At 42.7% G+C, this 16,840-nt stretch overlaps 1 protein-coding gene across 1 annotated transcript in view; it reads left to right on the top strand.

Moving 5' to 3' along the window:
- The window catches only part of CA3H20orf194 (chromosome A3 C20orf194 homolog), a 130,060-nt gene that overhangs the window by 70,885 nt on the left and 42,335 nt on the right, over positions 1–16,840 (top strand). The window contains 5 exon segments of the mRNA XM_030311772.1: positions 34–121; positions 11,206–11,309; positions 14,842–14,988; positions 16,067–16,155; positions 16,570–16,671. Coding sequence (XP_030167632.1) covers positions 34–121; positions 11,206–11,309; positions 14,842–14,988; positions 16,067–16,155; positions 16,570–16,671 — 530 coding nt within the window.

Raw genomic sequence — 16,840 nt, 5'->3', positions numbered from 1 at the left:
TCATTTACTTTTTGTGATTGCTTGTTTTTAAAGGGGGATGCCTGTTTCCTGGGCACTTTTCTAACAGGAGGAGAAGGAGCATATCTTTATTCCAGCAACCCACACTCCTGGCCTGAGGAAGGTGAGCCAGCCGTTACTGTTCTCTTCCTGACTGTGTCTGGGTTCCTCTTCTGCAGGTATTGGCATGGGTGTTGTGAGAAATAATACATCAGATATTTGAAAAGATTTGTTGGCATAGAAGTATTTTCCTACAACCTTTCTCCTTTTATCCACCCATTTTGCAGATAGGAAACTTGTGCTCCGAAGGTATGGGCCCAGAACCACAATCTGGTCCTCTTGTTGCCTCCTGAGGATTGTTCTCAGAATGGGCTAGAGCAGTAGCATGTTCAGAAATGGAATCTGTGGACCAAAGTCTGGATTCGTTTTCTATTGCTGTATAACAAATCACCACAAATTTAGTAGCTCAAAACAATACATGTTTATGATCTCACAGTTCAGTAGGTCAGAAGGATTCATGTTGAGGGTCTCATAAGGCCGAAGTTAAGGCATCAGCTAGACTAGACTCTTGTCTGGAGACTCTGGGGAAGAATGTGCTCCCACGCTCATCTAGATTATCAATGGAATTCAGTTCCTTCAGACTGTAGGACTAAGGTCCCTGTCTTTTTTGCCAGCTGACAGCCAGGACCATGCTTAGCTCCTTCTTGCAGAGGTCTCCACCCTGTGACAGCCCTCCCCCATCTCAGCAATGAGAACCTCCCTTGTGTTGTTGAATCTCTCTTATGCTTCTGTTCTGTATAAATTCCCTTTCTATACCAGCCAGAGAAAACTGCTTTTAAAGAGCTTGTTGTGATTAGAAGCCCACTCAGATAATTTCTCTTTTGCCATATAATGTTACATGAACACAGGAATAACATCAGGAGATGAAGGTCACGGGAGCCACAGTCTACCCTCTGGCCCCCCATTCATCCCTCCCACGTGCAAAATACAATCACCCCTTCCCAAGGGCCTCATTTCATTATGGTAATAGTTCAAAGTCCTAAATCTCACCAGGCTCACAAATCCAAAATCTCCTCATCAAGATCATGTAAATCAGGTGTAGATAAGCTCTGGCATGTAATCCAGTAAGTACAACTGAACACAGGTCCTCTCCAGCTGTGGCCCTGTCGAACTAAAGAGACCAGTTATCTGCCTCTGCCTTCCCAACACCCAAGGTGGCACTGGTATAGGATAACAGTTACAGACATTCAGCTTCAAAAATGGGGGAAATAGAAAATAAAAAGGAGTCATCAGCCCAAGGTAGCTTTGAAATGCAGCTGGGCAAACTCCAGAGTCTGGATTAGGTTTCAAGGCCTGAGAATAGTCCTCCATAGCTCTGATCTCTGCCACCTGGGCTCTTGGTTTCAACTAAACCCTTAGTGTTCCCCTCTGGGCTTGTGGCTACACCTTGGTCATCCTTCCTTTTTCGTAAAGGTGGCACTTTGTAGCCGAGTTTTATCAGCCTGCTTCTTGCCAGTAGAATTTTGAGAATCCAGTAATCTCTTTTGATTTATACTCTCTCTGTCCCTTTCAGTCCAAGCTGGCAGTATTTTCTGCTGACCCAAGATTCTCAAGAACCTTGTTGGTTTTGCGTGGATTTCATGGGGATTCATTCCATGCTCCTTTTTGGTTTCCCCAAAATAACATTTTCTTAGTCCTATTCTTTCTCTGGTTGATACAGTCATTTTGTAGAGGAAGAGTTGTGACTTACTCCACAAATTTCTCAACCTCTACTATGCAAATCCCCTTTCTGGATAATTTTTTCTCCTTGAAAATATTTTGTCCAGTGGCAAATTCCTCTCTCTGTTCTCAGATTACTGGCTCAGCTTCTGCTTCTCCATTCATGGAGGAGACAAAGCACAAGGAGTTTTGGTGTTCCACAAAATGCTGGGGGGAGTAAGTAATAGCATTTGCTGTCATGCCTGTGCTACAGCCCCTGCTTGCACTTCTGCCTATCTAGATCTTGGTGCAGAAGACCGGTGTTAGGAACCCTTGTTGAGGGCAGCGGGTGCGTCACAGTGCCACTAGCCTTGGGGCAAGATTGCATAGTGTTTCAGAAGCAAGTTGTAGAGGCAACACAGAGGTGGTTGTGCTCTGTCATAGTTGAGCCAGTTACAATATTTATCAAGGATGTTTGCCAGAAATGAGTTTGCACCTTCTTAACAAAGGGCCTCATTAGAAAAATAATTTTAAATTGTATTGAGTTTTCCTGCAAGATTCAGTGTATCCTGAGGTTTCCACATAAAGGGCACAGCCAGGGATTTCTGGAGCCCTATTAGTCACACTCTTTTGAGAGTGCACTCTTAGTTTCAGAGGGAAATGTAGTTTGAATTAGGTGATTTTCTGAGGCAGAAAAATTAAATAGGAGCAGAGAATTTAAACAGGAATCTCCTCTAGCTATCTGTTAAGCTTTTTGCCACTTTGGAGCTCAGGTCAAGTGGGGCTTCGAGTTTGTACCACTTAGGGCTCTCTTAAGGAAAGAGAACACAAAACATGTAGGGTTCTTCTCAGGCCTTGGAAGGGGGCTTGGGCAGGTGAGGGGTTCTGAAGCTTCGGTGTCATTAGGGTCTTGGTGAGTCTCTCTCTTCTTGAGACTATGATGAGCTTGAAATTTATCTGTTCCCATTCCCCAAAGGCATTTAAAAAGCTCTTCATGTGGGAGGGGGGATGGTCTAAACGGGTAAGGGGCATTAAGGAATCTACTCCTGAAATCATTGTTGCACCATATGCTAACTAACTTGGATATAAATTAAACCATAAATAAATAAAAATAAATTTAAAAAGCTCTTCAGCATGCATTGTCTTAATTGAGCTTCTTGTCCTGAATTCCATAAGTGAAAACTTGACTGAGGTTACAACTGCAAGTTCAGGTAGCTCTGGAGGGTGGACTAGGTCTTTTTTTTTTTTTTTCTTTTCTTTCCTTTTTTTTAAAGTTTTTATTTATTTTGAGAGAGAGATCGAGCAGGGGAGGGTCAGAGAGAGGGAGAGAGAATCACAAGCATTCTCTGTGCTGTCAGCACAGAGCTGAGCTGAACCCAAGAGTTAGACGCTTAACCCTGAGCCACCCAGGCGCCCCTCACAGTGTTTTTCTAAAATCTGGACCAGGTCTTCTGATTCTCAGTCCAGGGTTGGCATTTCGAACTACATATAGACAAGAATAGTACTTTCTTTACTTTGAAATGCTTCCAGCTTTGGAACCTTTTTCCTTCCCCAGTTAGTGACTTCTGCATCATAGCAGCTTCCTGTTCATTTATGTCCTTCATGTGTCCTTCTCTTCCCCACCCTCAGGGTGCCCAGTTCCTAATCCTCAGGAGCCTGCTTAGGGTTTTACCACATATGCCTATATCCCTAAACAAAGTCTTGTTTTTGAGTGTAACATATATAATCACACACTGTGTATTCTTCTGGGACTTGTTTTGGTTTTTTTTTTTTTTCTCACTATTCTATTCCTGAGACTCCCCCAGATTATTATGGGTAGCCATATAGTTCATTTACTTTCATGGCTCCATAGGATTCTTTTATATGAAAATGTGCTGTTTATTCTTTGACTGTTGATGGTTTTTGAGGTTATGGTTTTTTGCTATTGCAGACAATCCTGTCATGAGCCTTCTTATACCTGTATCCTGGTGCACATGGCACCAGGAAGATGCCTTAAAACACAGCTTCCTTGGGGCGCCTGGGTGGCGCAGTCGGTTAAGCGTCCGACTTCAGCCAGGTCACGATCTCGCGGTCCGTGAGTTCGAGCCCCGCATCAGGCTCTGGGCTGATGGCTCAGAGCCTGGAGCCTGTTTCCGATTCTGTGTCTCCCTCTCTCTCTGCCCCTCCCCCGTTCATGCTCTGTCTCTCTCTGTCCCAAAAATAAATAAACGTTGAAAAAAAAAAAATTTTTTTTTAAAAATAAAAAAAAAAAAACACAGCTTCCTTGCTGTATAATCATTGATATATGTTGTCTCAGGCCCCTGACTTTCCTGTTACATTCTGGCTGGTTGGTATGTTGGCATTCCTTGAATGTTTGCCACTTTGATTGCTATTGTTTTTTAACTTACCTAGCTGTAGAATTTTCTATGCTTTGCCTCATAAGATTTCTCTGCACCACGGAACTAGAGGGGAGGTCATGTTGATGTGGAATGTTGGGGTTTGGAAGTCAGTGGTCAAGAAAGAATTCTTGAGACATCTTCAGTGCAAAAAGGTGGTTTTATTAAAGCACAGGGACAGGACCTGCGGCAGAAAGAGCTGCCTTGGGGTTGTGAGGAGTGGCTGATTATATACTTTCGAGTTGGGAGGGAGGTAGGGATAAAAGTAAGTCTTTGAGGAATTTGGAAGCAAGAATTCCAGGACCTTGAGGGGCTAGCTGTTGTTAGGATAAGGTCATTTACTACTGTCTAGTAAAACCTTAGTCATGAGACTCTTTAGGTATATATCAGTGGGCCATATGTTTGGAGGATGATTGTTAAACATATATCTTGGAGGAAGGTAGACATAAAGGAAGTTTCCAAAGGGATTTTTTACAGGATCCTAGAGGTCTGGCTAATGTCAAGCTAAGGTTGCCTTTTGCCTTTAGCAAAGTATTAACATCGAGGCAGCTAAGCTCCTTGGGGAAGGTTACTCTGCCTGTCTCTAGTACTTGTCACTGGGTTGTAAGTTATAAAGAAGTTTACTTTTTTTCTTTTGCCTTTATTCTCCACATCAGTGTGAATAGCTCCTGGCTGAAACACCACAGATTTCTCCTGTTCTCACCAAACTTCAGTAGAATTTCTCAAATGGATGCTTCTCAGTTTTGTTATACAACTTTGGTCCATTAATAGAGTCCTCCAAAAGTTGTCTTAGCAATTAGTCCAGTTTCTTTCCCTCTCTGTTTCTCTGCCCAACATGGGACTTGAACTCACGAGCCCCCAGATCGAGTCGCATGCTCTACTGATTGAGTCAGCCAGGTGCCCTAACAGTTTCCTTCTTTCTGGAAAGGTGCTGCTCTACTTCACTGTCTTCTCACTTGCATCATTCCTGACCAGAAATCCACCTCTTATCTTTGTTCCTTTTATAGAAGTTATCTATTTTTCACTCCAGTGGCTTTAGAAAGTCTTTCTTTTTATCACAGATTTTAAGCAATTTTATTTTTATGTGATTTCATGTGGTTTTTTTTTCCATCTTCCTTGTGCTTGGAAATCGTTTTGTGTCTTGATTGGATGGATTTAGTTTTCCTCAAATTGGGAGGGGTTTTTTGGCCTTTTTTTTTTTTTTTTTTTTGGCACCTCCTATTCTGGGGGTCAAGTTGCATATCTTTGCTGCCTGGAGTTGCCCCACAGGCCCCTATTGCTCTGTACAATTATTTTCAGTCTTTTTTCTCTTTGTGTTTCATTATGCATAGTTTCTATTTGTATGTATTCTAATTTACTAATTTTCTTTCCTGCACTGTTGTTTTGAGTTTATTAAATTAACATTTGTTAAGTGAAGCACAGAGTACGGAAGGGTGAGCCAAGTTCAACAAAAGACCATGAAAGAAATTGAAATAGAGAAGTTTATTACTCACAAATCTTGAAGGAAGTACACGCAATGGCATACCTTATGCCTCCAAGAGCACATAGGAAGGACAAAGCAGAGTGCAGACGGAGAGGCAAGACCTGGGGCACATGCCTTTATTAGGGTAGAGTGCTTTGGGGTTCCCAGGCTAAGTCCAGATTGGTCAATTCAAACCAAGAAAGCAGGGTTTTGGTAAGCACAAGGGGATAGCCCTAGAAGGCAGGGAAGACTTTTTTTTTTTTTTTTTTAACGTTTTATTTATTTTTGAGACAGAGACAGAGCATGAACGGGGGAGGGGCAGAGAGAGAGGGAGACGCAGAATCGGAAGCAAGCTCCAGGCTCTGAGCCATCAGCCCAGAGCCTGACGCAGGGCTCGAACTCACGGAGTGTGAGATCGTGACCTGAGCTGAAGTCGGATGCCCAACCGACTGAGCCACCCAGGCGCCCCCAGGGGAGACTTAATAACAAGAGCTGTTGGGGAAGTCATGTCAGGAACTTACATCCTCTTGTGACTCTACGGGCTGCTACATAGGGCTTGCCTGATTTTAAGCCCCTTTTCCCCCAGGCCTCTTGGCCAAACAAAATGTATACGTAGGCAGCAATATCCTGGAGTAGCTTAGCTAAACTTTGACAACTATCTAATGTCATTAATCTCATGCAGTGTATTTTTCTTCTCAGACATTGTATTTTTCATCTCTAGAAGTTTGAGATATTTTTTACAGCTTTTCATATCTCAAGTTAACATGGTTCAGTCTTCTAGCTTCTTCAACATATAGGATACCGTTATATTAATTTTTTTAATGTTTATTTTTTGAGAGAGACAGCATGAGCAGCAGAGGGGCGGAGAGACAAGGAGACACAGAATCTGAAGCAGGCTTCAGGCTCTGAGCTGTCAACAGAGAGCCCGATGTAGGGCTTAAATTCACAGACTGTGAGATCATGACCTGAGCCAAAGTCAGAAGCTTAACCAGCCAAGCCACCCAGCCCCTATAATAATTTTTTTAATATACTTTCTTCTAGTCTTATCTGGCCTTGCTTTTAAACTGTGTTAGCCAGGTGGCAGAACAGCATTTAATTTAGGGCTAATTTTACCCCACTGCTGAGGCAGAGGCCTTCTGAGTACTCTACCGGACATCCCTGTGAAATACGAGGCTTTCTGCTGTGGCTGGTGGGAATGGGCAGAAAGTCTCATTCAAGGTATGGGTTGATGTTCATTGTTTTACATAGGAATATCCAGTTTTTCCAGTACCACTTATTGAAAAGACTCCTTTTTCCTCGATCTGTCTGTGTACCTTTGTTGAATATCAGTTGACTGTACGTATTTACTATTTCCTACAGGCTTCAGTGAATGGTTGGCTCTCAGGCAGCTCCTTCATTGTCCCTGTAGGGCTTTAAAGAACGCGGAGTGTTTTTTTCTACTGAGCAGAGATTGTTCAGCATTGAGGCACAGGGACGCCCGTCCCATCGGCACATGGGGCAGTGGACACCTCCTGAGAACTCTGATTCCCAAGCTGAGTCCCACCCTCCTATGCTGGGAAGACCTAGGCAGTGGGCAACTGCTAATCTGCTGACTTCATTCTGAACCCTCTTGTGTGTTCCCTTGTGTCCACATGAAGCTAACCAGGGATGCCGTAGAGAGAATGTCCTCTGCAGCACTTAACGTGAATGGATTATATAGCTGCATATTACCTACAGCATAGATGACTCAGGAACAGATGTTGAGAGTAGTAAGCAAATCACAGAAGGACACATTTATTAAAATTCTATTTATAAAGGGGCGCCTGGGTGGCTCAGTTGGTTAAGCGTTTGACTTTGGCTCAGGTCAAGATCTCACGGTTCATGAGTTCAAGCCCCACATCAGGCTCTCTGCTGTCAGTGTGGAGCCTGCTTCATATCTTCTGTCTCCCTCTCTCTGCCCCTCCCCCACACTCACTTGCTCTCTCTCTCTCTCTCTGTTAAAAATAAACATTTTAAAAAATTTTAATAAAAAAATAAAAGTAAAATTCTATTTATATGAAAGCAAAACAGACGAGACCAAATAATGAATAGTTTATAGATACACTAAAATTGAACATTAAAATTATATGGAATTCGGGGTGTTGGTTCCCTCTGGGTAGAAGAGAGAGAGCCATTGAGAAAGGACATTTGGGAGGCCTCAAAGGTACTAGCAATGCTGGATTTCTTAGTCTGAGTGGTGAGTGTACAGGCATTGAGATTTTGTTGTTACTGATTTTCTTTAAACCATACGTGTACATTTCACACACTCTCACACAGAATGAAAATTATCCAGCCATTGTATCATAGTTCCTCAGCAGTGATAGATGTTCCCTCTTCACACAGGCTGGACCACTGGAGGAGTTTTCTTTGTACAGCCAGTTTTCTAAAGGAGGAAAAGCCAAATTCTTCATTGGCACTTGGTGTCTTGTTTGCCTGAGGGCTCATCCTTCTGTTGGACTCCTGGTGATACAGAGGTCAATCAAAGACAGAGCCAGGCCTCAGTCCCCTGCTGCTTCTTGGGTAGTGAAGGGGAACTTGCTCTTACTTTGGGTTTTTAGACTCAGAGAATGGAGAAGGAATGAGAGAGGCCATTCAGTAAGGGCACTGGGGATGAGACAAGGAGCCAAGGAGATCTCATCAGGAGTTGGCTCCCATGGTCACTGAGAAACCCCTACAAAGGCATTTCCCTTCAGACTGAAGTCTGACAGTCATGAGTCCAGAGCAGATACTGGAAGTGTCTTTACTTCATGTGGATTAGGATCCAGAGACCAGGTAAAAGGCACTCGGCCACCCAGTGAGTCACATTTCATGTGTGCTCTGAGGATAATGAAAGTTACTGCTCCCAGAGCCAGGCCGAGGGGTCGCTGCGACACAGGGCAATCTCTTTGCTCCAGTACTAAAATCAGTTTCTGTTTACTGTGTTCTTGCCCTGGGCCAGGCCCCAAAATGAGTGCTTTTCCAACACTGCCTTATGAATTTCTGTCTTCGTCTTTTCCATTTTATTTCAAGCTTGAGTCTAGAGAGAAAGGAAATACTGGAGATGACCTCTCACATCTGTGCTCTTTTCTGGAAGCTTTGGAAGGATGTTGAGATTTGTCTAGGAGGCCTTTGAGTGGCACTGTTCTTGCTTCTGAGAAGCGTCTTGTTGGAGCTACACAGGTGGAGGGTGAGCCCAGAACCTGGAAGGGTACCGATACTAAGCAGTAGTAGGGGAGCAGTTCTTAACCTAATACCTGTTGACCTCTCTTTTCTCTGTAAACAGTAGGTAGAGTTATCTTGTGGCTAGAATCAGTGAGGTCATGACACGAGGAGAGTGCTGAAAATCTTGGCTGGGACTTGGGGGAGCTACTAGAGGAGCTGAGAGAGCAGAGGAAGGATTGCGGCAGCGCTGTGGGCCTCTTGAGGCTAAGAAGCAGAGAGAGCACATCGTCAGATCAGCCATAGGGAGCCATTTGGAGAGAGCCAAGTGGGGAGAAGCCGGGTAAGAACCAGAGGGGCCCAGGTGCCACAGTGCCTTGGCTGCACTGCACATAGTTCTGTCACTTTGGGGAGAAACTTCTCTAAGCTTGTGTCTCCCCATCAGTCCTGTAAGAAGAAGATTACTTGTTAAATTTGTTGGGAAGATGGAAAACTATAATGTATATGACATGCTTGGTGCAGTTAGTGTAATTAGTAAATACTGAGCAGAATATGTTCCCATCCCCTTCCCTAAGAAAACAGAAGTTAAAGTATGCCCTGTCCTGGAAGATCTGCCCTAGATGTGGGTGAGAGGAAAGTCAGAAACTTCTGAGCAGTAAGGGAAAACTGGGGGCCTGAGGTTTCAAAGGCTCAGTGACATCAGAGGATAAGATTTGGGAAGTGAGATAGCAAAAAGGATGGTAGGATGTTGAACTCCAAGAGTAGGTTCTGGAGCTGAAGATTTCAGAGGTTAAGATGTTCTGGGTTCTGTTTTACTGCTGTGGCATTGGGATTGAGGAGTAGTGAGTCCAGAATGGGGTGTGGGTCATCCCCTGGATCTCTAAGAAGGGATGGAAGTCTTGGTTGTTTGAAACATTGTGGCATTATTAGGAGGGTAGTCATTGTGAGCATTGAAGGGAAGAAAGGGCTTGTGTGTCTGAGGGAATGAAAATATTGTGCCATCGTGGAAGGGAATGGTCTGGGAGCAGCCATGAAGAACCCTGGCACTGATACAGGATGAAGCTGGGTGGTGGGTGGCTTCTATTCAAGAAGCCTATAGGGCAAGCCTATGTGTAAAAGAGGTCAGGCTCTACTTGTTAGAGGTTGTGAGGCTTATAGGCCTTGAACCTGGATGCCTTAAACTGGGCAGCTGCTGCTGCCCCAGATGCTAAGGTTAGCACTATTTCCCTCTAACTGAGCATCTAGTTTGTCTATTGGTATTCAGGCTCCAAACCTTCCTCTTGTACCTAAAAGCTGCCTCTACCTCCCCTATTTCTTTTCATGCCCCATTAACATGCACACTCCAGCACACTTACTCAGTTAGGCCTTTCTGCCTCCTGAAACCGCACCTCCTCAGGAAAACTTGAAGTCTCCAAAATTCCTCACCTTTGCCTTTGTTCTTCTTTTCATTACAATCTCAAGCTTTGGGGCTGCATTCCTAGAGCTACAGCTCAAGGAATCAGTCCCTCTTCTTTGTCTTCTGCCCTCTGTAGTCTTATGGGTGCTCTGGGTGCTTCATCTCAGTTTCCAAACCCAGCCTTAACACTTGTCATCTTAGCTCTTCATCCTTTCTTGGTCTGCCCCCTAGGGCCCATAGTGAGCGATTCTGTATGACCTTGACCACCCAGAAAACAACAGTTCTCCTTAGACTTGAATCCTCGGAACTGAAGAAACCACATCTAGTGTCTACATCCCACCCATCTTTTGTGAATATAGAACAACAGGTCTCTGGTGTGTATAGAATCCCCTTATTGCCTAACTCAGATATTCCTTTGCTGGCCACAGGGACCCTTAGGCTCCCTTTACTGTCCTTCAGCTGAGACCCTACTGCTCTTGTTGGGCCTTAAGTGAGGGATGTGGTCTCTTTAGAGCCAAGCCACCTTCTGCCAAAATAGGAGGAAGCAGAGTTTATAAACTCAGCGGTAGAACAAACATACCCCAAAGTCTTTTTCAGTGTGTTCCCGTAGAAGACACCCACAAGTGAATGTGAATTTTGCCTCTCCCCATCAGCTGATAACGTACTTGTTTTTTCTAATTTGCGTACAAAGACTGTGATGCCTCATTTCTCTCTGAAGCTCTAGGAGTGTACATCAGCTTCCCCAGAGCACAGGGCTCAGCATAAAAATCATCTAACTTGGGGTGCTGGGTGGCTCAGTCAGTTAAGCGTCCAACTTCAGCTCAGGTCATGATCTTGCAGTTCGTGGGTTTGAGCCCTGAATTGGGCTCTCTGCTATCAGCACAGAGCCCATTTCAGGTCCTCTGTCCTCCATCTCTCTCTGCCCCTCCCTGGCTCGTGCTCTCACTCTCTCAGAAATTAAATAAATAAATAAAAACATTTAAGAAAAATTGTGTAACTTAAGCATTACAGATACTAGTCTCTAGTTACCACTGTGGTTTGCCCTGGTACCTGTAAGGACATTGGGATCTAGCCCCCAAGATCCAACCCTCCAGCTCTGACCAGCTCTTTTTTCCTTCCAGGGAAAGTGCATTTCTTCTCTAGTGGTCTTCTGTTTTCTCACCGTCATCACGGAAGTATCATCCTTTCCAAGGATCACATGAATTCCATTTTATTCTATGATGGGGTAGGTGTTTTACCAGTCCATGGCTTTGATGTTCAGAAGGATACTCACACTTCTGAGGTGAAAACCAAATAACTCCCTGTCCCTGTTCCTCCACCATGGGGCAGGATTGCCAACAATTGAATTTACTGAAGTATACTTTAAATACGGTTAACTATATCCATTTAAAGTTTTGATAAATGTATATACTTGTGAAACCACTATCACAGTCAAGATACAGATAACTTCCATCACCCCTAAACTTTTTTAATGCTCTTTTGCAGTTCATCTTTCCCTCCACTTCTGGCTTCAGGCAACTACCAATTAGCTTTCTGTCACCGTAGATCAGTTTGCAGTTCTAATATGGGCTCCTGGATGGCTTAGTCAGTTAAGCATCTGACTCTTTGTATCGGCTCAGGTCATGATCTCACAGTTGTGGGATCAAGCCTTACATTGGGCTCTGCACCGAGTGTGGAGCCTGCTTGGAATTCTCTGTCTCCCTCTCTCTTTGCCCCTCCCCTGCATGTGTGCACACACACTCACTTTCCCTCTCAAAGTAAGCAAATAAAATAAAATGAAATAAAATAAAATAAAATGTTACATAAATGGACATCATACATTCTGTACCCTTTTGAGTCTGGCATTTTTCATTCAGCATAATGATTTTTAGATTCACCCATGTTTGTATCAATAGTCTGTTCCTTCTTGTTGCTTTATTGCCGAATGGTATTTCATTATTTGGATATAACATAAAATTTATCAGACTAATTTATAATTTGAAACTCTAGAAAGTCTCAAGGAGAGAATTTACTAAAAAGTAAAAAAGTAAACTGGATAAAATGTTTTTGGTGATTAGAACAAATTATTTTCTATTAATGATTCTGTCTTTATTAACATAAAGTTAGCAGATATATGGAAGTACATCAGAAACAGCCTCACACTACCATGTAAAACAGTAAATTGGCAAAGAATAAATAAAAGGTTCTATTGGCAAGGAGAAATGCAGTAATTTCAATGTCCAGCCATAGGGGTGGCTTTAGAGGATAGTGGGATGCAATCTTTGAAAATATTCACAGATAGTTTGTAGCAACTTGGCAGGTGCTGATGGTAAATGAAGTTTTTTTTTTTTAATTTTTTTTTTTCAACGTTTATTTATTTTTGGGACAGAGAGAGACAGAGCATGAACGGGGGAGGGGCAGAGAGAGAGGGAGACACAGAATCGGAAACAGGCTCCAGGCTCCGAGCCATCAGCCCAGAGCCCGACGCGGGGCTCGAACTCACGGACCGCGAGATCGTGACCTGGCTGAAGTCGGACGCTTAACCGACTGCGCCACCCAGGCGCCCCTGGTAAATGAAGTTTTAAAAGCAGGGTCCTGGGGGGTGCCTGGCTGGCTCAGTCAGTCCAATATGTGCCTCTTGATCTCTGGATTGTAAATTGAGCCCCATGTTGGGTGTAAAGATTACTTCTCTCTCTCTCTCTCTTTCTCTCCTTTTTTTTTTTTTTTTTTAAAGTTTATTTATTTTGAGAGAGAGAGTGCACATGCACAGGAGAGGCTGTCAGCATGGAGCCTGACTTGGGGCTCAAACTCACGAACCATGAGATCATAACCTGAGCTGAAATCAAGAGTCGGACTCTTAACCGACTGAGCTACCCAGGTAACCTTAAAGATAAAATCTTCAAAAAATAAAATAAAAATAAAATAAATAAAATAAAATAAATAAAATAAAATAAAATAAAGTGAAGTGAAGTGAAGTGAAGTAAAGTAAAAGCAAGGTATGGAATTAGAAAGATAAATACAATTTTGCACTGCCTGAAAAAGGCAAGTCAGTAAATGAATAGGAAAAAAGACTAGAATGAAAATTACTAAGATGTTAGATGTGGTTGGGTTTAGACTATGGAACTTTGGATTGATTTTTTTTTTAATTTTCTCTATTCTATTTTTATATTTTTTCACATTTTAATTAGTGAACATGTTATTTTTATAATGAAAACAATTTTTTAAAGAAGCTTTTCCCTAAGATCAGGACCAAGACAAGAATGCTCATTTTTGCCACTTCTATTCAATATAGTATTGGAAGTTCTAGCTAGAGTGGTTAGGCAAGAAAAAGAATTACAAGGCATTTAAATTGGAAAGGAAGAAGTCAAATTATCTCTCTTCACAGATGGAATGATCTTATATGTAGAAAACACTAAAGATTCACACATAAAACCTGTTAGAATTAATAAATGAATTCATCAAAGTTGCAGGATACAAAATTGACACCAAAAAATCAGTTGTATTTGTATACCCTGGTAATGACCAGTCTGAAAAAGTTAGTAAAAAAACAATTCCATTTACAATAACACCAAAAAGAATAAAATAAAATACTTAAGAATAGATTTACCCAAAGAGGTGGAGACTTATATGCTGAAAACTACAATGCATTGCTGAAATTAAAGAAGTTCTAAATAAATGGAAAGACATCCCATGTTCATGGGTAGGAAGACTTAACATTATTAAGACCACAATTCTACCTAAAGTGATCTACAGAGTCAGTGCAGTCCCTATCAAAATTCAATGGCATTTTTTGCAGAAATAGAAAAACCCACCCTGAAATTCATATGGAGCCTCAAGGTATGCCCAAACAACCAAAATAATCTTGAAAAGAGCAAAGTGGAAGGACTCACACTTCCTGAGTTCAGTACTTACTACAAAGCTACAGCAATCAAACAACCGTATGGTATTAGCATAAGGTCAGACCAATAGAATAAAATAGCCCAGAAATAAACTTTTGCATATATGGTCAAATGAGTTTTGACAAGGGTGCCAAGACCATTCAGTGGGGAGGGACAGTCTTTTCAACAAATGGTGCTGGGAAAATTAGATATCCACATGCAAAAGAATGAAGTTAGATCCTTACTTTATGCCGTATACAAAAATCAACCAAAATGGAGCATAGACCTAAATGAAGAGCCAAAACTACTAAACTCTGAGTATAAAACACAGGAGCAAAATCCTCATGACTGACCTTCGAGTAGGCAGTGATTTCTTGAATATGACACCAAAAGCCCAGACAACAAATGAAAAAATATATAAATTGGACTTCATCAAAATTGAAAACTTCTGTGCATCAAAGTACAAGTGCAAGAAAGTGAAAACAACCCACAAAATGAGAGAAAATATTTACAAATCGTGGGGTGCCTGGCTGGTTCAGTTGGTAGAGCATGCAACTCTTGATATTGGGGTCATAAGTTTGAGCCCCACATTAAGTATAGAGATTGTTTTTAAAAAGATTGTAAATCTGATAAGGGATTAATACCATAGAAAGAGTTTTGAGGTGACGTTTTCAGTTTAGGAGAAAAGACCCTTGTACTTCCTGTATCTCCCATAACTGGGTATTGGAAAGCCAATACCATAATTCCATAATTCCAGCCATCCATAATTGAACCCTAGTATATCACATAATGTGAAAATAATTGCAGTGAAATTCATTATATGTGTTCTGACAGTAATCATGAGGACTAGTGTCATGCAAATGGATTTTCTCACTGATGCTCCCTCTTTTTTCTCTTTAGGATTCCACCAGTGTTGTTGCTGCCCTTCTGATTGAGTTCAAAAGTTCTCTGCTTCCTCATCTCCCAGTTCATTTCCATGGATCAAGCAATTTTCTGATGATTGCCCTTTTCCCCAGATCAAAGATATACCAAGCATTTTACTCAGAGGTAACACCAATCATTAGTCAGCAAAACAAATACTTTTCTTTTCCTTAGGAGTTTAGATGGTAAGGCCACATCACAGGGCTAACAGTGAGGTGATGAGAGGCAGAGCTGGGATGGTGGAAGTGGCTGCTTCTAATCCCTGTGGGTCCTGGAATGGTGCTTTTGCCATTGGGAGATGAGAACCTAAAAGAACCAAACAAAAGGCTTTTTAGCTGCTAAGACAAATCTTCTTTGTCCCTTTAAATCCTAATTAGAGTCATTTTTCTTTTAGCTACTTTATTGAATTGTTGGGCCATACCTATTGGATAAGAGCTCTCTAGCCCTCCCCAGTCTCTGCCCATGGTTCACAAGCCCTGCCCTTGTGAATGGTCCCACCTGACAGTCTGCATGTTATAGGCACTCAGTACAGGTTGCATGAGTGAGAGAGCTTACCAAGAATTACACAACCCACTTAGAGACCATGCTGTAGCCAAAGTTAAACACATGGCCAGCCTCATGACTGGTGGAAATGCTCGGAAAGGTCTGATTGCAGCAGCTTATAAGGGGACAGTGTCCCTCTCTCAGGACAGATTGACAGAGCATGGAAGAGAGAAGGGTTGGCCTGGGTGCAGAGTGGCCTCTCAGGCTAGTCTATGTCTTACTCTTACTGCCTGCTCATCTTTCCTACCTCCTTGTGCTTGTCCTTTCAATCCAGGGACATAGAGATAGCACTTCAGATTCTTCTCAGCTATCTCTGTGCCCCTAAACAGGACTTGCTTGAACTGCTCCTTCTGTCTGGCCCTGTCACCAGGGAAGAACATGCCTATGCTGCCAGAACAGTGTTACCTGACACCTTCCTCCGTGCTTCCTGGCTTCTGAAGGAACAGAATCCCTGGGAGAGGAACCCAGAAAGAAATTCTAGTTTTGAAAAATACAGAACAAAATTGCTTCAGGCGTCTATTTTTGAAACAAACTTGTTTGTTATGATGGTTTTTCTCTGTCCTGACAGTCTAGATTTTCAACAACCATCAAATCCCCATGTGGATTCCATATCCTGTTGTTGGGTTTAAAGTGTTCTTTGCTCAAATTCTGTTTTGTTTAGGTCTTCTCCCCCTGGCAACAGCAGGCTAACTCAGGGCTGTCTTTAAAAGTGATCCAGGAAGATGGATTATCTGTGGAACAAAAGAGATTGTAAGTGGCTGCCTTCAGTGTTTATGCTTGTTTCCCTAAGCTGTGTGTGTCTGCTCTCTCTGCAGGACGACTTACGTTATGTAACACAGGGGTCTTGGCTTCTGAAAGGGCCAGCACAGTCATTTCAGTGCTGCCACTTGCAGGTAGCCAGTGCCCTTGGGGAAACAGAAGTCAAGAGAGATGAAATCCACCAAGAATCAGAAACCTGTAATATTACCAGGGGTTTCAGGCAAGCCTTCCTCTCTGGGTACACCAGTTGTCACACACTAATACCGTGCTGTGTTTAAGTCATTGAGATGCTTATTTTGGAAGTGTTGACTCTGTCATAAGACTCTGGCTTCAAAGCATCAAGTTATGTAAAGTGTGGTGCTATAGGGAGATGGAGTTCTAATCTGTGAGCTTTTGATATTCCAGACACTCCAGTGCGCAGAAGCTCTTCAGTGTCCTGAGCCATTCTGCTGGGGAGAAACGGAGCCCTCTAAAGCTACTCCCAGCCAAACTCCCAGAGCTGGACTGGTGAGCTCTGGTTTTCTGTTTATAGATGTTTCATGGTCTGGCTTTTGAAATGTCAGAGACCCCAGCGTTGGTCCTTTCTAAGCTGCTCTTTCCAGGGGCGCCTGGGTGGCTCAGTCGGTCAAGCGTCCGTCTTCGGCTCAGGTCATGATCTCACGGTTCGTGGGTTCGA

Source organism: Lynx canadensis, chromosome A3 (genome assembly GCF_007474595.2).
Source record: "Lynx canadensis isolate LIC74 chromosome A3, mLynCan4.pri.v2, whole genome shotgun sequence".
NCBI lineage: Eukaryota > Metazoa > Chordata > Mammalia > Carnivora > Felidae > Lynx > Lynx canadensis.
Note: the sequence above shows the minus strand (reverse complement) of the source record. Positions and strands in the feature narration are given on the sequence as shown.